This window comes from Nyctereutes procyonoides, unplaced genomic scaffold (assembly GCF_905146905.1).
Source record: "Nyctereutes procyonoides isolate TBG_1078 unplaced genomic scaffold, NYPRO_anot_genome, whole genome shotgun sequence".
Taxonomy (NCBI): domain Eukaryota; kingdom Metazoa; phylum Chordata; class Mammalia; order Carnivora; family Canidae; genus Nyctereutes; species Nyctereutes procyonoides.
The window spans coordinates 51495333-51517178 of NW_026575044.1; the positions used below are offsets into that span (position 1 = coordinate 51495333).

The 21846-nt window shown below is 38.4% G+C and overlaps 1 protein-coding gene across 8 annotated transcripts in view; it reads left to right on the plus strand.

Annotated features, from left to right (window-relative positions):
* CEP192 (centrosomal protein 192) overlaps positions 1-21846 on the plus strand; it is a 156383-nt gene that overhangs the window by 72971 nt on the left and 61566 nt on the right. For 5 of the 8 annotated variants that reach the window (XM_055323535.1, XM_055323537.1, XM_055323536.1 and 2 more), the window contains 5 exons: positions 6670-7498; positions 7582-7699; positions 15745-15913; positions 18252-19146; positions 20475-20623. In XM_055323535.1, the coding sequence (XP_055179510.1) occupies positions 6670-7498; positions 7582-7699; positions 15745-15913; positions 18252-19146; positions 20475-20623 (2160 nt within the window). The remainder of the gene's footprint in view (positions 1-6669; positions 7499-7581; positions 7700-15744; positions 15914-18251; positions 19147-20474; positions 20624-21846) is intronic. The other 3 variants (XM_055323540.1, XM_055323541.1, XM_055323539.1) reach the window with 3 other exon arrangements.

A 21846-nucleotide genomic window follows, 5' to 3' on the forward strand; every position in this document is an offset into this window, starting at 1 on the left:
TATCAATCAATTAATAACTAAATAAAGACCTACTTAGATAATAATACACTAATAGTAGGAGACTTCACGGCACTTTCTGCAAATGATAGATATTCTAAGCACAACATCTCCAAAGAAACAAGAGCTTTAAATGATACACTGGTCCAGATGGATTTCACAGATATATACGGAACTTTGCATCCAAACTCAACTGCATAAACATTCTTCTCAAAAGCACATGGAACTTTCTCCAGAATAGACCACATACTGGTCACAAATCAGGTCTCAACCGATACCAAAAGATTGGAATATTCCCCTGCATATTTTCAGACCATAGTGCTTTGAAACTTGAACTCAATCACAAGAAGAAATTTGGAAGAAACTCAAAACACGTGGAGGTTAAGAGCATCCTGCTAAAAGATGAATCAGTCAACCAATAAATTAGAGAAGAATTAAAAAGATTCATGGAAACTAATGAAAATGAAGATACAACCGTTCAGAATCTTTGGGATACAGCAAAAGCAGCCCTAAGAGGGAAATACATTCCAATACAAGCATTCCTCAAAAAATTGGAAAAGACTTAAATACATAAGCTAAGTTCGCACCTAAAGGAACTGGAGAAAGAACAGCAAATAAAACCTACAACAAGCAGAAGAGAGTTAATAAAGATTTGAGCAGAACTCAATGAAATAGAGACCAGAAGAACTGTAGAACAGATCAACAAAATCAGGAGTTGGTTCTTTGAAAGAATTAATAAGAGATAAATCATTGGCCAGCCTTATTAAAAAAAAAAGACAAAAATTAATAAAATCACAAATGAAAAAGGAGAGATCACAACCAATACCAAGGAAATACAAACGATTTTAGAAACAGATTATGAGCAGCTATACACCAATAAATTAGGCAATCTGGAAGAAATGGACCCATTTCTGGAAAACCACAAATTACCAAAACTGGAACAGGAAGAAATAGAAAACCTGAACAGGCCAGTAAACCAGGGAGGAAATTGAAGCAGTCACCAAAAACCTCCCAAGACACAAAAGTCCAGGGCCAGATGGCTTCTCAGGGGAATTCTATCAAACATTTAAAGAAGAAACAATACCTATTCTACTCAAGATGTTCCGAAGGACAGAAACGGCCACAATACTTCCAAACTCGTTTTATGAGGCCAGCATCACCTTAATTCCAAAACCAAAGACTCCACCAAAAAAGGAGAATTATAGACCAATATCCCTGATGAACAGAGATGCAAAACTTCTCACCAAGATACTTGCCAATAGGATCCAACAATACATTAAGAAGATTATTCATCATGACCAAGTGGGATTTATCCCCGGGATGCAAGGCTGGTTTAACACTCGTAAAGCAATCAGTGTGATAGGTCATGTCAACAAGACAAAAAACAAGAACCATATGATCCTCTCAATAGATGCAGAGAAAGCATCCATGCCTGATCAAAACTCTTCAGAGTATAGAGACAGAGGGACTTTCCTCAGAATCTTAAAAGCCATCTACGAAAAGCCCACAGCAAATATTCTCAATGGGAAAAAACACTGAGAGCCTTTCCCCCTAAGATCAGGAACACGACAGGGATGTCCACTTTCACCACTGCTATTCAGTAAGGTCCTAGAAGTCCTAGCCTCAGCAATCAGACAACAAAAAGAAATAAAAGGCATTCAAATTGGCAAAGAGAAGTCAAACTCTCCCTCTTCGCAGATGACATGATACTGTACATAGAAAACCAAAAAGACTCCACTCCAAGATTGCTAGAACTCATACAGTGATTCGGCAAAGTGTCAGGATACAAAAATCAATGCCCAGAAATTAGTGGCATTTCTTTACACTGACAAGGAGACTGAAGAAAGAAATTAAGGAATCAGTCCTGTTACAATTGCACCCAAAAGCATAAGATACCTAGGAATAAACCTAACCAAAGAGGTGAAGGATCTATACCCTAAAAACTACAGAACATTTCTGAAAGAAATTAAGACACAAAGAGACGGAAAAACATTCCATGCTCATGGATTATAAGAATTAATATTATGAAAATGTCTATGCTACCCAGGGCAAGTTACATGTTCAGTGCAATCCCTAACAAAATACCATGGACTTTCTTCACAGAGTTGGAACTAATAATTTTAAGATTTGTGTGGAATCTGAAAAGACCCCAAATGGCCAGGGGAATATTTAAAAAGAAAACCAGAGCCGGGGCCATTACAATGCTGGATATCAAGTTGTACTACAAAGCTGTGATGATCAAGACAATGTGGTACCATCACAAAAACAGACACATAGGTCAGTGGAACAGAATAGAGAACCCAGAAATGGGGCCCCAAAACTAATATTCAACAAAGGAAAGACTATCCACTGGAAAAAGGACAGTCTCTTCAATAAATTGGGGGAAATTGGACAGCCATGGGCAGAAGAATGAAACTAGACCATTCTCTTACACCACACACAAGAGAAACTGTAAATGGATGAAAGCTCTAAATGTGAGACAATAATCCATCAAAATCCTAGATGAGAACACAGGCAACTTTTTTAACCTGGCCACAGCAACTTCTTGCAAGATACATCTATGAAGGCATGGGAAATAAAAGCAAAAATGAATTATTTGGACTTAAGATAAAAAGCTTCACAGCAAAAGAAACAGTCAACAAAACTAACAACCCTAACAACCTACAAAATAGGAGAAGATATTTGCAAACGTCTGGTATCCAAGATCTATAAAGAACTTCTTAAACTCCATACCCAGAAACTAACAATCCAATCATGAAATGGGCAAATGACATGAACAGAAATTTCACCAAGAAGACCTACACATGGCCAACAAGCACATGAGAAAATGCTCTGCATCACTTGCCATCAGGGAAATAGAAATCAAACCACAATGAGATACCACCTCACACCAGTGAGAATGGGGAAAATTAACAATAGAGGAAACAACAAATGTTGGAGAGGATGTGGAGAAAGGGGCACTGTTGGTGGGAATGTGAACTGGTGCAGCCACTCTGGAAAACTGTGTGGAAGTTCCTCAAAGAGTTCAAAATAGAACTGCCCTACGATCCAGCAGTCACACTGCTGGGATTTACCCCAAAGATACAGATGCAGTGAAACGCCAGGACATCTGCACCCCAGTGTTCATAGCAGCAATGTCCACAATAGCCAAACTGTGGAAGTAGTTTCAGTGTCCATCGACAGATGAATGGATCAAGAAGATGTGGTCTCTATATACAATGGAATATTACTCAACCATGAGAAAGGATGCATACCTACCATTTGCTTTTACATGGATGAAACTGGAGGGTATTATGCTTTGTGAAGTAAGTCAATCAGAGAAGGACAAACATTATATGGTCTCATTCATTCGGGGGAATACAAAAAATGATAGGGATTAAAGGAGAAAGGAGAGAAAATGAGTGGAAAATATCAGTGAGGGTGACAGAACATGAGAGACTCCTAACTCTGGGAAACCAACCAGGGTAGTGGAAGGGGAGATGGGTGGGGGGGGGGTTGGGGTGACTGTGTGACGGGCACTTGATGGGATGGGCACTGGGTGTTATGCTATGTTGGCAAATAGAACTCCAATTAAAAAAATATAAAGAAAAGAAAATAGAATTACTATCTCTGGTGAATCAAACCTTCTGTCCTTGTGTGTGACTGCGTTTGTCTGCAGTTATACTTAATAATCTTAGGTCTAGTCTAATAATCTTAGGTCTAGTCTTATATTAACGTCGGTAACAGTAGCTTTCTTTAGTGTCTAGTTATTTAGTGCTTGCATGTTCTATCTTTTTCTATTTTGGTTTTAACCTTTCTAAATCTTTTAGATATTTCTCTTCTAAGTACATAGCACTGAATTTTATTTTTCAAGTAGTTGCACAGTCTATTTGTATTTAGTGGAATTACCAATATATGAGCATTTGAATCTGGTCTCTATTCATTTTCATTCTTTTTCTTTTGTACATTCTGTGGTTTTTAAAAATTATATTATTCAGTTTCTTCCATTTATTAATTTGGTGATTATTTATGCTTTCCCTGTTATTTTAGTAATTACCCAAGAAATTATAACTTGTTTTCTTCACTGACTAATGTTAAATAAAAATTGGGTGGTGGTTGTTTTGTCTTTTTTTGCCTTACTAAACATTACAAGGACCATAAAACACTCAATTTTTTCTGCTTCAGTCTTAAAAGATACCCCAAAGATAATAAAAAATATACTTAAAAGATACCCTTGTTTCTACTTTGTTTTATATTTTAATTCTCTTTTTAAACTCCATAAGCCATTATGATGATGGTGATGGTAATTACTATTATTATAGAAATTCAGTATGCATCTCTAATTTTCCATCTGAGATTAGTTTTCTTTTGCTTGAAAAATATCCTTATAATTATCCTTATAATTTCTTTTAGTAAGGGTCTGCTTGTAATGAATTTTCTGTTTTTGTCTCTAAAAATGTCTTTATTTCACTTTTATTTTTGAAGCATATGTTTAGTACAGAGTTCCATGTTAGAAAGAGCTCAGCAATTTGAATAGATCATTTCCCATTTCATTTTAAAAGTTCTCAATCTTATTGTTAACTTTACTAAAGATAATGTATTTTACTATCTCTGGCCGCTCTAAAAAATTTTATCTTTGATTTTTATCTATTTTACTGTGATGTGCTTAGATATCTTTTGTTTTATCCTGCTTAGTGTTTGTAGACCTCCTAAAATCTTGGATTGTTGACTTTCACAAATTTAAGAAAATTCTTAGCCAGTGTATCTTCCAAGAAACCATTTGTTCCATTTTCTGTCCTTTTTCTTTTGAGAGTTCAGGTACAAGTATGTTAGATTTTCTCAGAGTAGCCCCTTTTTCTGTTCCTACTGTTCTGTTGTGTATTTTCTGTTACTTTCTCTTTCATAGTTCATTCTGAATTTTTTTCTCATACTTCTAAGTCTCATTCTTTTTTCAATTGAATCCAATTTGTTATGAAATCCATCCACTGAATTCTTAATTTGTTACTGTATTTTTATTATATGATTTACATTTAATTCTTTTTAATAATTTCTAGTCCTCTGATTCTCAGTATTGTCTTTTATTTCCTTAAGTATGAGTTAGAGTTTATGTTTTAGATACTTAAATTTACTTGTGTTTTGGATTCTGATAACCTCATTGCTGTATATTCCTCATGAGTCTGTTTCTCTGTGATTTGGGCCGCATTATCTTGGAACATCATGTGTCATTCATTAATGGAAGGGTGGACTTTTACATTAAATATCACTGAAATAATTTGAGGCCATGGGAGGTACAATATTCCTGGTAGGATTTGTTTGCTTCTAACATGAATGAGGAATATTAGCAGTCTCAGATCACTTCAGTCCAGTTACTGAGATTGAGCTGATTGGAGCTGGCCCTGAGTCCTTATGAGAGCCAGCCTAATTTTGGTTTTCCTTTTCTCCGAAGGTGTGTAGCCCTTTGTGGTCTCATCTGAAAGCATGGGTGTTTACTACTACTACTCCCTACCCCTAATCATTGTTGGGCACGGAACTCTGTTTTTATACCCTCACTCCCATAAGAATAGCTTTACTGAGTTTCTTCTTAAAGTGTTATCTCCAGCATCATCTGGAAGCAACAGATCCCCTACAGGGAAGAACCTCCTCAGTACTGGTATTGATTCTTGTCTTGGATTTTGGTCCAGTAGTTTCTTGTTCATTTTTTAGCTCTCCAGTGCCTTCTGAGAGATGCTTCTGGATATGCTATCCACCTCTAATTGCTCTCAGCCAGAGTTGTTTGCATTGCTTAGTTTGCCATTACTGGAGGTAGAAGTCTTAACTTGGATTTTTAAGTAATTACGTAGGTTTGTGTTTCTTTGCTTTTGGTTCCATTTCAGTTGTTTGCCTATGGTTCCTATTTATGTCTTGTTTATAAACAACTGTTAACAATTGAATGAAATTGGGATCCCTGGGTGGCGCAGCGGTTTGGCGCCTGCCTTTGGCCCAGGGCGCGATCCTGGAGATCCGGGATCGAATCCCACGTCGGGCTCCCGGTACATGGAGCCTGCTTCTCCCTCTGCCTGTGTCTCTGTCTCTGTCTCTCTCTCTCTCTCTCTCTCTATCATAAATAAATAAAAAAAAATTTAAAAAAAAAACAATTGAATGAAATTACCAAGAATTATAGTTGGAATCACAATGGCCCAATGGTTTCTCAATCTCAGTATCTTAATTTTTTGTTTTATTTTTTAAAGCGTTTATTTGTTTTTTGACAGAGAGAGAGAGAAAGGGCCCAACCAGGGGAAGAGGACGAGGGAGAAGCAGATTCCTCCCTGAGCAGGGAGCTCAATGCAAGGCTCTATCCTAGGACCCTGGGATTATGACTTGAGCTGAAGGTGGACACTTAACCAATCGAGCTACCCAGGCGCCCCAATTTTTTGCTTTAAATTATTGTCTGGTTCAGTCTTAAAACCTTTTTAGCATCTCTTTAACTCCTGAATATTTTTATGTAATTGATAATCCAAGTCTGTGAGTAACCCAATACTCTATAGTTAAAGTTGATAACAAGTGTCTTTTTTTTTTTTAAATTAGGGTGTTTAATCGGTATACCATTAACTGCTAGCTGCTGTTAAATTTTAGGTAATATCTAAAGATTAAACTAGTATGTACGTGTCCATGGAACTGAGTAAATTTATCTGATGTGAATTTTCTTCTTTCTAGGACAATTTCTTCATGAGTAGTAAACCCCAAAGAGACAAAAGCAAGATACCTACTGGTGGTGATTCTGTACTTAGGATAAGCACCATTGCTTCAGCCATTGCAGATGCGTCAGTGAGTACTGATCCTTCCCAACTTGCTGCCATGATCAAGGCACTTTCAAATAAAACCAGAGAGAAGACTTTTAAGAAGGATAATAAACAAAAGGACTATTCCACTCTGTCTCATTTCTTACCTAGTGATACAGAAAAAAGTAGTGGCTCCAGCATGTTTGATATGGAGAAATACCTTAAAAAAACAGAAGTTAGTAGATATGAAGGTGGACTGGAAAACTTTTCAAGAGCTAGTACGTCTGATATTTGGGATTTATCTTTGCCCAAAGAACAGACTACACAAGACATCCATACAGTGGACTTAGGTGCTACTAATAAAAATATAAGGGAACCAGAAGAAAATACAGTATATACTTTTTATGGTGAAAATGGAAAGAGTGAGAATCAAGAATCATGTAGAACAAACTTTCCACATTCAATTCTTACAAATAGAAAAGAGAGTGAAAATACGGTAGTTGATGTGAAGACCTGTCCTATTGACAACAAATTACCAGACATTGGCAACTGTGAAACAGCTCCATCAGTATCCACTCCAAAATCTGATAGTTATTCATTAGTAAGGAATCCCAGGATAGCATCTGTTTGGCTGTCAGAAGAGTGTGAAGAAATACCAAATAATGGAGAAAATCAGAGGCAAAATGAATGTGCTAGTGAAGCAAGCAACAGTGAAAAACATGTGACTTTTGGAAAACATTGCATAGTTGCACCTAAAAATGTTGGTAAGTGTTGAAGTAACTGGTCATGTTCACAGAATTATAAGTGATTTTGTTGTTCTCATTGAAAAATAACACCTTTCTGATAGATTTGCAAAATTACTCTCCTGGACATGGCTCAGAGGATGACCAGGATAGCTTCAGACCTTCCTCTTCTCCACTGAATCATTCTTCTCCTAGTGAAACTTCTGGAACAAGTTTATCAGGGTAGGTGCTTACCTTTTTTTTTTTTCTTTAATAAAAATACATGTTCAGTATAAGAAAATTGGAAAAAGTGTAGAGAAGAAAAATGTCATAGGTTCATTTCTCAAAGGTAGCCATTGCAAATATTTTTTGAATTTGTTTCAAGCCATTTTTCTGTGCAAATTTATATACTTTGTTGTTTTCACTTATAATGATTCTTTGTATTTAAGAGAAAATTAGTAATGTTACAGTCTACACAGTGAATCAGTCATGGGTTATTTGATGCCTCTGGTGGATAATGGTAGATACTATATTTTACTATGTTTTGCCATTTTATTTTATTTTTTGTCTGTTTTGCCATTTGAGATGAACAACTTTGCCTATAAAATTTTTTTTGGTTTTGTCTGACTTCATAAGGCTAGATATTTAGAAGTGAAACTATTAGATTATTTTCTAAATAGGTCTTAAAGACTCATGTTCTCACCTCAGTGTATGATGAGAATATCAATCTCACTGTTTTCTTAACAGCATTTGAAATAGCTTAAAGGTTTGGATTTTTTTTATCTTGTAGTATTAATTTGATTTTTTAAGACTTGAGATTGGTAAATACTAGAAAAAGAATACTGATACTTCATAGATTTTAACTGAAGCTGTAAACTAATTTAACCATCAAATTATAAGGACTTTTTAAAACATAATTTTTAAAAATGCCATAATTTGCATTATTCAAAAACTGCATACATATATAGGTATATGTGTGTATAACTTTTGAACAATGTAAATTCATTGCTTTATGAAATGTATACATGTGTATTTATGTGTAGATGCACTCATGCACATGTGTTGTATTTTCCTTCATTACTGTGTTCCTTGTCTGCTTGTTCCTGACTCCCTTCCCACCACGGAACTGCTGTATTAGTTTCTTAGGTATTCTAGAGTTTCTTTATGCATGCATTACAAAATATAAATAAATATTCTTACTGTCCTCCCTTTTTATACTCAATATCGGGTCCTTTTCACATGTATGTTTGACTATAGAAGTCTTCATTTGTATTATAGTCACTTTGGTCATGTAAAATTGATTTATAGGGTAATTTCTCAGAAATGAGCTTCTTGGATCAAAGAGTATTTGTATGCATATTCATAGTTAGTACAACCACTCCATAAGGGTACTGATTTAGTTTTCCTACCAACAGTTTAAGAGAGAGCCTGTTTTCCCATACCCTCATCAACAGAATGTTTATAAAACTTTTTGATGGTTGACATTTTGATAGGCAAAAGAAATTAGTATCTCAGTATAACTTTAATTCATATTTTTGAGGTGTGATGGTGAGCATCATTTCCTCTGTATTTGCTATGACTATCCATGTTTGTTGCTCCTTTTTTTCATGGATTTTTAGTCTTTTTGTGGTCTCCATTTCTAGGAACGCTTGATGTATTAGGGAGAATGAATAGCCCTTTGTAAAGAAGGAGTTATAGTTCCAAGTCTTTAGAAGTATTTTTTTTTTTGTTTTACTTTGCTTGTAGTTTTTTGCCATACAGAAAGTTGATTATTAAATTTACAAATTTTGTCTTTTATGGCTTTTTTTTTTCTTTTTTGAAGAAGGCAGGGAGGGAGAGAGAATCTTAAGCAGTCTCTATGCCCAGCGTAGAGCTTGATGTGGGGCTCAGTCTCACAACCCTGAGATCATGACCTGAACCAAAATCAAGAGTCAGACACTGACTGAATTACCTAGGTGCCCCTCTTATGGCTTTATAAAAGATTTTTATATGTTTCCCTATTGCAAGATTTTAATTAATAGAAAAACTTACCTAAACAGTGAAATTACCAAAAATGTTCAGTAATTAGAAACAGGTTGAAATTAAATCTGATTTCAAAGTTACCTTGTAAGTTTTTCCCTATTTGCCATTGGAGTTTTGCATATTTATCTGAAGTGGTACAGGTAAGCTAGAACTATTAGTAGAGGGCTAAAATTCTTTCCTGTTTCAGTGACACTTAACACTTTTTCATATGCACAGCCTCCACTTAACAGTTTATGTGTGTAAGACATTAGAAATCATCTAGCCCAACCAAATTTGAAGGTTATCTGTCCTTGACTTGTCATGACTGCTGTCATCTACTGGTTTTTCTTCGTCTCCCCTCTAATAATTGTAAAGTTATCTGAGCATTTATTTTTGTACTGTTTAAATATGCTTCTGCTTCTGACACTTGCTTTGCCAGTTTTTAAATGATATTCTTTGAGTCCCATTTTATTAGTTTCCCATGGCTGCCATAACAAAGTGTCACAAACTGGGTGGCTTAACACAACAGAAAGTTATTGCCTCACACTCTGTAGGCTGGAAATTCAGGCCATGTTCTCCCTGAAGCTTTTAGGGAAGGGGATACCTGGCTGGTTCAGTTGGTAGAGCCCGTAATTCTTGATTTGAGGGTTGTCAAGTCTAGCCCCTTGTTGGGTGTAGAGATTACTTACGAATAAATCCTTTCAACTGAAGCTTTTACAGGAGAAACCTTCCTTACATCTTCCAGCTTCTGGTAGTCGTAGGCATCCATTGGTTTGTAGACAAACTAATCTGTCTCTGTATTCCCATTGGATTAAGGGCCCAGTCTATTCCACTTTGATCTTATTTTAACTAATTACATCTGCAGTGACCCCATTTCCAAATAAGGTCCGTTTACCTTAATACCATTCTGAAGTATCGGGTCTTAATACTTAAACATTTTTTTGGGAAATACTCAACCCATAATAGCATCTTTGGCCAATGACACAATTAAGGAGCTCATTCTCATGTTCTTTCCCTTTCCACCTTTTTCTTTTTTAGTTATGTAATTTCTACATTGGCATTTCATTTACTTTTTGATTCATCACCATATCCTACACTTGTTTAATTTCTATTCTGTAGTTAAATATATTCTTTTCTAGCCATCAGGTGTTCCCCCCCCCCCCCCCCCGCCCCAACTGACTAAAGTTTGTACTGTGGTCGTTTACTCAGAGGACGGAGGGAACGGTACTCACTAGGCTCTTTTATGTTCCACGGTTAAACTGTGGCTTTTATAATGAAAGCATAGCAGGCTGTGTTTCAAATTGTTTGCTTCTGCTTTCATCCCATATATATATATTTTTTTGTTTTGTTTTGTTTGTTTGTTTTTTGTAGGGATTGTTTTCCTGTTTCTTTGGAATGTAAGAGGGAAATCTGAGGCACCCCAGTTCTTCTTGCCTCACAATTGACTTGATTTTTTTTTTTTTGTAAGCTTCTGCCAAAGATGCTCTCTTTCAAGTCTAGTTTAATTTGATTAGGCTGTATTTCTTGTTGACTCTTAATGATTACTCTTCAATATATGGATTTGAGCATTTATTTATTAAGGAAAATTTGCTCCAGCCCCCAGACTCCAGTGATGCATATGTGGGATCTGTTTTGCTTGACTTCGGCATTTATTGTCTCTTTAATCTGTTAAGAACTACTATTTTGGAAAAATTATAGATCCACAGGACGTTACAAAGATCTTACAGAGGGGTTACCATTTCCCCTAGCAGTTACGTCTCCCATCATTAATGGTGTCTGCACCAGGAACTTGTCCTGGGTACAGTGTCATGTTATCACAGATGTGAATTCATGTAACTGCCACCCAAAAATCAGAGATACAGAACTTCAGCATCACCACAGTGATCTGCCTCTTTATTGGTTTCATCTTGTTTGCATTTCACATTTTAATCTCTTCATTCCTTACAGTGTTTTCTGCAGTGTTCTTTCCTCCTGCGTACTTTCCAGTTTTATCTTGTTTTCTGTGGTTTTGGTATTTCTTAAATTGTATATGAAGGCATTTAATAAAAACTCTGAAGTACTCTTATCTAAAGCCTTCCATTATTACTGTTTTCCTTCACACTGCTCTTAGAGGCAGAATGCTGGCTGGCTGGTCTTACTCTTGGACCCACCTGATTTTGTGTGTATGTGTGTGTGTGTGCGTGTGTGTGTGCACTTCTAAGAAAATTATCTATTATGTGTAAGAAAGAGACCTTAGGGAGATACTGAAGTTTCTCATGAACTTGGTATATGTTCAGATATTTTTAATGAGGGCATGATGTTTAACCTCTCTGGAGTGACCATGGAATTGATTAACTAGCCAGGAACCTGCACCCCCAACTCTTAGTGTGGGGCAAAACCACAGGACATAATGGGAAAAGGCCAATTTAGAAGAGCATAAGTGTGCTCTGAATTAAAATCACCGAGGAAGATGAAACGAGAGTGATGAGATGTTGCTGAGTTTCTCAGCATACGTGTTTTGCTACTATAGCCACTAAAGCAAATAAATACCATTGGAGATCTCTCCATCAGTCTCTGGCCTGTAGATTAACCCATGAATCATTTTGGGGTGTGGTTTAGTCTACTAGCATGCTTACTGTCAGGTTTCTGGCTCATTCCTAACCTAATTTTAGGCTTTCACATTATGCATTGTTAGGTTTTTACTGATGTATAATTAACATACAGTGAAATACACAGATCTTTGGGGTTTCATTCAGTGTTTCTGGACACTTACATACCTGTTTAAAACCACCACCTAAGGGATCCCTGGGTGGCGCAGCGGTTTGGCGCCTGCCTTTGGCCCAGGGCGCGATCCTGGAGACCCGGGATCGAATCCCACGTCAGGCTCCCGGTGCACGGAGCCTGCTTCTCCATCTACCTATGTCTCTGCCTCTCTCTCTTTCTCTCTCTGTGACTATCATAAATAAAAAAAAAAAAAAAAAAAAAAAAAAAAAAACACCACCTAAGATATATAGGACATATACGTCCCCCGCCATTCACAGTCCTTTGCTATTTTCATGTCAGTTGTTCCTCCTTCCCCACCCCCACTCAACCACTCACTTTTTTTTTTTTTTTAACCACTCACTTTCTGGTTTGTATCATCATAATTTAGTTTTGGCTCTTACTACATTTAAATGGAATCGTACATTTTTCTGTGTCTAGCTTCCTCTGCTTAACATATTTCTGAGATTCATCCTTGGTTACCTGTACCAGTAGCTCCTGGTGCTCATTGCTGTTGGAGCACACTGTCAAGTGACTGTGGCTGTGCTGTGTATCTGTTCTCCTGTTGCACAACATGCATTGTCATGTAAGCCTCATTTCCAGGCCTGTTTATTTAGGTTCCTATTGCAGCTTTCTCTCCTTTTTCCCTTATCACCTTGAAATGCCTCTGTCAGTTTCTTAGTTGGTTTTCCAGGATTATAATAAACTGTATACACAGTTAATTTCTTCAGCTGAGGAAGTTTTTTGTTTTCTGTTACTTTTGGTAATTGGCTGGGTTCCACCTATTCTTTCTTCCTTTTGAGAACCCTGGTTTCCCATTAGTTAACATTCCCTTCTCTGGTCATTTATGACTGTTTTCCCTAATTTTCATTTTTTATACATTCACTCTACTGTGGGTTAGCTGCTCAAGAGTTTATTCTCTGTATCACTGATTTTTCTGTAGCATCAATTGCACTTTTTATTGCTGCCAGCATAGACTTTGATTTTGTATTTATTTTAATTGAAGTCCTCCTTTACTTTTTAATTATGGTAAAATGAGTGTGATTTATTTTTTTGAGTGTGATAATTTTATTCTTTTTCTCTGGTTTCTGCCAACTGGTATTCTTGAGTGTTGTGTGTGTTTTAGATTATTGATTTGAGATAGAGAAGTGCACAGATGGGGTTGGAGTGGGGAGGGGAGGGGCAAACAGAGAGGGAGAAACAGATTCCCCACTGAGCAGGAAGCCTGACTCGGGGGCTTGGTGCCAGGACCCTAAGATCATGACCTGAGCTGAAGGCAGATGCTAAACTAACGGAATCACCCAGGCTCCCCTAAGTAGTAGTTGTTTATATTCACAATATACTGTTGGTCAAAATTTTCATCTCTTCAGTGGCAACATTTTTATGGTAAATGTACTTTATCTGATAAGTTTTGCTGCTCATTAGCATTCCTTTTAACTAGCTGGTCTTCCAGCTGGTTTCCAGCAGGTGCATAGAGGCGACATAGGCCTTCAAGTTCCAGAAACACCTTGGTATCTGTGTGGCTGACACCTTGGCAGTTGTGAATTCCTTTGAAGTTTGACATCTCAACTAAAATTTCTCTTTATTTCCATGTTCGTTTGTTTTTTTTTTTTTCAGCAGGGGAAAGGCAGAGGGAGAGGGAAAGAATCTTAAGCAGGCTCTATACCCACGCAGAGCCTGATGTGAAGCTTGATCTCACAATCCTGAGGTCATGACCTGAGCTAAAAACAGGAGTTGGATGCTTAACTGACTGAGCCACTCAGGAACCTCTATTTCCAAGTGTTCTGACGGTGCACTTCTCATTACTTGAAATAATACACCCAAAATGCATTTGTTCCTTTCAGTCAAAGGAACTAGACTAGCACCTAGGTGGCTCAATTGGTTAAGCATCTGCCTTTAGCTCATGTCGTGATCCTGGGGTCCTGGGATCCAGCCCCGCTTCTCCCTCTCCCTCTGCCCCACTCATGTTCTCTCTCCTCTCTCTTATTCATTATTCTCTTTCTCTCAAGTAAATAAATAAATAACTTTTAAAAAATAACTAGACTAATATACCACATTACCCCAATAACTTAGAATTTTTTGTATCGTGTGTGTGTGTGTGTGTGTGTGTGTGCGCGCACACATCTGTGTGCATATGGGAACCCATGTGGATACATGTCATGCAGAAGCTAAAATAGGCCTGAAGCAATTTGGTTAATATTCTGTCTCCGTTGGTTAGAAATTAACTAACTAGATTTTGTCAATACCACTGTGTTGATTTGGGGCTTTTTAAAAATCCAGAATTCAGAATGAGACTTTCTTTGTGTTTGTTGCCCAGCTTAGTATTATGAACTTTGTGCAAAAGAAGGGTTTTGGTAAAATTCTGTCCAATAAGGGCTGAATTGAAACTAAATGGCAGAGTGTACATGCAGCAGGTGCAGCAGCTGACATCGGCTGCAGTGCTTCCTGTCTGTTGGGACTGTGCCATTCTCTTCAGGTGGTGCTGCCTCTTTCCTCTCCTTGCGTCGGGCTGGGTTGACCCTGTGCTGGGGATTGGCTCACAGAAGGTGGTGTGTATATGAGATAGATGTGGGATCTAACTATATTTGTTGTTTTCTAATCTTTTTTTTTTTTAATGTCCTAAACATCTTTCGGAGTCAAGGGATAGTACTCAACAGCATAATTTAAAATAGCTGAATAGTGTTTTATTGCATGTTTGTGCCATAATAGCCTAATTTCTCTTACATGTTAATACCTATCCTTTTGGCAAAATCTTTATGGTTAGCATTGATTTCCCCTAATTAATTTTAGGATTAATTCCTAGACTTAGAATGTCGGAGTCAAAGTGGCTTTGATATGCATTGCTTAATTGCTCAGTCAGAAGTTGTCCCACTTCATATTCCACTCAGCAATGTACAACTGATTTCATTTCTTTGCACTTAAGTACGTGATTCTTTGTTTTCATCTGTGCTCTTTGAGGTCAGGAACTTTTGAATGCTTGACTTGATGCTTTATATCAGGTATTCAATAAGTGTTTATCAAATGAATAGCTAACATTGTTAGGCAACTATATATGAGGTTTATTAATGAAAATGCCACAGCCTTGGGACGCCTGGGTGGCTGAGTGGCTGAGTATCTGCCTTTGGTTTGGTGTGTGATCCCAGAGTCCCACATCAGGCTTCCTATATGGAGCCTGCTTCTCCCTCTGCCCATGTCTCTACCTCTCTCTCCCTGTATCTTTCATGAATAAATAAATAAAAATATTTTTTAAAAATGCCACCAAAATAAATAAATAAATAAATAAATAAATAAATAAATAAATAAAAATTTAAAAATGCCACAGCCTTTTTCTTTTATTATAGTTTACCAAGTACTTCATTCAATAGGAATATGATTTAGAATTTAAGATAATTAAGACTGAAAATCTATGGTTGAGTTATCATATATGGCAGCTAGAGCAGAGACTAAGATTAACAAGCCCATTGGGCAGGCAGAAATGGCTTTTTGTTAGTGTAGATAAAGTTAGATAAGGGAATGGAAAACTAATCATGAGATGTTCGCCCTTTCAGGTGTGCTTTAGAGTCTTTTGGTTCAGCAGCTCCTCAGAAGCCCCCCTGTGAGAGTGAGTCATCTCCATTGGTGTGTCCACAAGCCAGTGTGAGTAGGCTGACTTACGTGTCTGAACAAGAGAGCACCTGTCCCACTACAGCCTCAGATCATGGCCTTGAGGATCGCAAGGTGGGCAGCATTTCTGTTATTTCTTTAGGAAGGCTTCTGGCTTTAAAGTGATACCGATGTAGCAGTCAGACTGCAGTTTAGGCCTGTGTAATTTCTGTTGCTTGTTTTACCTTTAAAACGTGTGTGTGTGTGTGTGTGTGTGTGTGTGTGTGTTTTGATCAAATAACTACTCATGCTAATAGGCAGTAGAAGTGCAGCTCTTTCGTATCTGCTCTCTAAAATCTTTCAGTCTGGTGGAGGGTACTTGCCAGGCACACTGGAATGAAGTATACTGTGATCCACCTATGCTGTGGGATTTAGAGGGAGGTAACTACAAATCTGACTGGACCTGATGATGGTTCAACAGAGCTTTATGGAGGGATAAGTAATGTATTGAAGCTGTATTTTGTAAGACTACTTGGCAGGGAGGAAGTAGACAAACAAATGGGGGAAGGTATGGAGTTGTAAAATAAACACTGCGTTTGAAGGACCCCCCGGAAGTTTGGAATGTCTGCAGTGAATTGTACATGGTGAAAGGAGGAAAGGCCAAATGTGAAGAGTCTTGTATGTAAAATTTGGGAGTTCGAAGGCATAAGCAGGACACTGATGTGATCTGTGTTGATGTTTAATTTTTTATTTTTATGTTTTGAAGACTTTATTCGAGAGTAAGGGAGTGCAAGCATGTGCATGAGTGACTGCAGGAGCCAATGTAGGGGAAGGGAAGAGGCAGAGGGAGAGGAAGAAGCAGGCTCCCCCCTCAGCAGCTCTACCCCAGGACCCTGGGATCATGACCGGAGCTGAAGGCGTGTGATTAACCGACTGAGCCACCCAGGCACCTCTGTGTTGATGTTTTAAAAGCTCATGGCACTGGCACTGTGGAGGAGGCATTAAGCAGGGGCAAGATTACAATCAGGAGACTTTGACACGAGGCTGCTATAGTCAGGCAAGACGTGGTGTGAGCATGGATTAAAGTAGTGGCAGTGGGGTTGGGAGAGAAGCAGGTAGATCTGAAAGATATATGTGTGAGAAACTAGACATTTACTTATTTTTATTTTTTAAAGATTTTATTTATTTGAAAGAGGGAGAGAGAGAGAACATGAGCAGGGAGAGGAAGAGGGAGACACAGGCTCCCCGCTGAGCAGGGAGCCCGATGCAGGGCTCAATCCCAAGACCTTGGGATCATGACCTGAGCTGGAAGCAGACACTTGACCAACAAAGCCACCCAGACACCCCGAAGCTAGACTTTTATTATCTATGTGTCTGTTTGTGAATATGACAGTATTCAATTTTTTAGTGGGCTGAATATGAATATGGTATGCAACATAGCTCTACTCCACCGAGCCCTTACTAAATATATCCAGTAAAGTTACTATATGTATGGTGTCATGTTGGACAAATCATTGAAAGCCATCTTTTTGATGATGCTGTTGAGCGTTGGGTCTCTGTATTCTTAGCTTGTGGTTTTATAGGCTGAGTTGTAGTTACATGGACTCTGCTACTTTCTGAGATAAACTGTAACTTCACCAAGCTTGTTTCTTCATCTATGAGGAGGGACAGTGATATGATAACAGGGCTTGGTACCAGGAAGTTACACTGAATACATGCTGGTGGTTATTTATTTTTATTGATTGGTTGATGATATCTGGCAAATAATCTCAGCTTTGTTTATTAATGTCTCTATGTGGTCTAAAAGAAATTTTCAAACCAAGTGCAGAGAATAGTCTGTTAGTTGCATCTTACATGTCAATTCCAGTTGGTCTACCCTGCAGCCTGTAGACTTCACTCCTAAGGTGATGCATTATAATGAAATAAGTATATGAACGTTGACTGTGGCTATTCCTTCTTATCTAAGAAGACAGAAGAACCACATAATCTTAGGCACTGGAACAGACTTAGTGCTCATAGAAATTAGCATCTTCCAGTGTAACAGCAGCATAGACAAAAAATGGGAGTGGGGAAGCTTATGAGCTCTATTGATTTTTCCTGAGCTCGTGTCAGCTTCATTTGAAAGCTTGCTCAGCCTCCACTCCTGTGTTACTAATTTATTTAGATTTTTATTATATATTTTCCAGGAAAACAGCCCCTAAATTTGAATGAAAGTAATTATCTCGTCCTTTGTCTATATAAATTTGTCAGAGATATAATTGCTATGTATCTCCTCTATAGTCTCCTCATAATTATTTCTGTGAAACAATAACTGCACTTTCTGAATCTAGAATTTCACAGCTGCAAAAAGTTGGCCTTTTTTTTTGTCAGAGTTTATGTCCTGTAGATCTCTTCTTTATTTGAGATTATATCAGGATGCTTTGAATTTGTGATAGTTCATGGATTATTTAACTTTTTTTTTTGTCACACACAGAGTGATGTCACCAGTGAATTGACCAGCACAATTATTCAAGCCAGTCCAGTTCCATCAGAGGAACGGGCTATGGAAAAGCAGAGAGAAAAAGGTCTGTTTCAAAGTAGAAGTAAAGTAGCACTGTCCTATAATCAGAAAAACGCAGATACAGACAATGTGACTGAAACGACTTCTCTGAGTAGCAGACCTGAAGATGTAAAGCCTTACTTCAGGTTGGATAAAGGTCTTTCCTCCAAAAGTGGAGACCTATCAGAAACTGGTGCAGTAGGGTTGACCTCTAAACCCAGTGAATTGGACCAGATCAGCCTGGGTCTACTGAGCAAGTCAGGTCTCACCCACCCAGTTGTGTCAACGATGCCACACCTCCCTATTTCACACCAGGCGTTTGTGAACAAAGATGAAAGAGTAGCCTCTGAAGATATGTTAACTGCTGGAAGTGCAGTAAGTGGCCAGATTCCTCATTGGATGGCCCCTGGAAACCAGGGCGCCCCTGTTCCCAGCACTATGCCTTGTAGCTCTGCTCCTGAGATGGAGAACATGCTCACTGCAGTTCCTACACTCTTGACTCAGCATTCTTTTACCACAGCTCCCTTAGCCCAGCAGTATTTGGGAACACTGCCTCAGTGCCAGGCTGGCAGTGCCACCGTCTGTGGATTCTCAGGAAGCTGTCCATATCCTGCTGTTGCAGGAGAACATGTTCAGAACTCTGTGGCCATGGGAATTTGTCTAGGACAAAATATCGGCTCTGGATTGATGGGTGCCTCTTCCCTTTACAACCCATATTCTAACACCTTAAATCAGAATCTTCTAAGTACAGCAAAACCTTTTCCTATGCATCCTGTTGGTACAAATTGTGGAATTGAACCATGGGATTCAGGAATACTGTCAGGATTTGGTAAGATGTTTTTTCTTGGTTATTGCTTATTGTTGCTTGCTATTATTTAAAAATTGAGTTTTGTCGGGCTCCCTGCATGGAGCCTGCTTCTCCGTTTGCCTGTCTCTCTCTCTCTCTCTCTCTCTCTCTCTCTCTCTCTCTCTCTCTCTCTTTCTCTCTCTGTGTCTCTCATGAATAAATAAATGAAATCTTTAAAAAATAAAATAAATAAAAATAAAAACTGAGTTTTCTCAAACGAGACCACAAAATGAGTTTGTTTCAAGAAGATACTGGTTGGTCTGAATTTCTCTTAATTTTATTCTTTGTCCTAAATTGAGAACACAGACCATAATATATTTCTGTGCAAGGGTCCCTAACATGGCCTTAGAAAAACACAAACACTTAATACAAGTGAGACTCTCAGTGCTTTTGTCTTCCTGTCTCTCCTGTACTCTGTACTTAGATTTCTGTTACTCTTTCGACTAGGAACGGTCCAGTTTAGAATTGACTCCCTGGAGAAGTGAGTCTCTTCCCACTTTTTAAAGGCTTTGGGGGATGACAGTTGTGAGAGGCAGCACCCTTCCACACTTGTCTGCAGTGGCTGAAATCCCCCCTGGATTCTTCTGCTAGGGACAGCTGCTCTAAGCGGAGCTGGGTGCTATGCTTTCACACAGTGCACATGACCACTGGTATTCTGTCCTCGTCTCTACCCCCATTTTCTTCTCAAGGAAATTCCGGTTATTGCATAAGAGTGGAGAAAAGATTGGTCTTATTAAAAATCTGGCTAGATGTAGACCTTCAAAATTAGAGCTCTCTGTAGTTTCTTTTTTTTTTTTTAATTTTTATTTATTTATGATAGTCAGAGAGAGAGAGAGGCAGAGACACAGGCAGAGGGAGAAGCAGGCTCCATGCACCGGGAGCCCGATGTGGGATTCGATCCCGGGTCTCCAGGATCGCGCCCTGGGCCAAAGGCAGGCGCCAAACTGCTGTGCCACCCAGGGATCCCCTCTCCGTAGTTTCTTAACAGGTTAAGTGTAGTGGCTTATATTCGTGGTAGAAAAAAGGGAGAGATTACTAATAGGCAATAACATCGAAGAATTGATTGGCTGTAAATTGTGGTTTGATCAGTTGTACTTGTTCTTCCTGGGCTGGATATAATGGGAAAAAAATTGTTGGCCTATGCTGAGGCTTATACAAGGTCAAGGACTCCTACAGCGGCAGGGCACTTGATATCATAGCTCTTGGGTGTCAACAGGTAGTCTCATGTAAAAATTTCCATCCATCCAGTTGTGCTTTTAATCAGGTGTTTTGCTATAACCTGCATTTGACCATGCTTTATCTTTACCCAGGGAAGGTAAGAGTACCTGAAGAACTGAAGTTTCCTCATGCTTGCTGTGTTGGCATTGCTTCACAGACCTACCTTAGTGTACTTAATCCAGCTGACCGCTGGCTACAGGTCAGCATTGGGGTTCTCACCATTAGTATCAATGGTGAAAAGGTAAGCTTTCTGCGTTTTTCGCCTTTGAATTAGTAATTGCGTTATGATTAATGCTGGATTTCTCTCTAGTACTACCTTTCATAAGGGTGGGGGGAGGTCCTGTTCTCCTATCCTTGTATGCCTTGCACAGAATCATTGCAGTGGTGTATAGAAGAATAACATATCTTTTTCTTAACCCTCTCCTTTTGTTGTAGTACGTTCAGAATTGAAATCTGAATTTGTTTCTCATTTTTCTATTGGTTACTTCTTATATTTGGTTATTTATTCATCAGACCATGTAAATGTTCTTTTAGTGCTATTTAAACCACTGAAAGGTATGATTTCTGTTATTTGTCGGTTTTGTTAAATATGATTGAATATAAGTTACCATCACTTACCAAAAAAAGTTACTCTTGGGATCAGTTGACTTCATACAGTAAATGGAGTCTTTTTGACATTTATCTGATCACGTTCTTACATGATCTTCTTAATTACCTGGAAATACAATTTTAACATTAACTCTTAAAGCAAGGGTCACTCACATGATTAGCTAGAGGTGCTAAAGTACAATATTCTAAATCTCCTTTCACGATTAGAGTGACACGTGTGGACATGGTAGGTGGGGATGTGGCAGATGGTCAGCAACTCCTGTTTTAGAATGTCCTGGTTTTGTGACTGCTGCTTGCAGATGAGTGTTGGTGGCTGAGTTTATTTTTTCCCTCTTACCTCCCAGTAATAACCCTTATTTACCTGGCAAAATGAGATGGTGTCTACTCACCATCTTCCCTTTTCCTGGTCTGTCTTCTCTAGTCCTGAGCTCAGATGGAAAGTGTGTGATTGGAGGAAAATGGTAAGGGTGAAAGGTGAAGCTGCAGGCCCTTTTCGAGGTGTGTAAGAATTAGTGTTGCCTCTGAGTGTGGGCAGAAAGAATGCTCTTGTGTACAGTGAGGAGGGAGGGTTTGCAGCAAGTTGTAATCATGCCCTTAGAGGCCTGATGAAAACCTCGGAGGTCAGTCTAATCCCCCTGATTGTACAGCTGCAGACACCAGCTCTGGATGACGTGTGGGGCCTGGAGTACTGCTGTTTCCAGGAGCTTTTGCAGTGTAAGTGAGGGTATAGACCTTGTGTTTACTTTAAAACAGATGAGGGAACACATTCAACTCATCTTCCTAAGTCTTCGTGATTTTAGCTAATTGTGCTTTACAGATAATGAGTTACAGGACTTGGATATTTTGGAAGAGGTC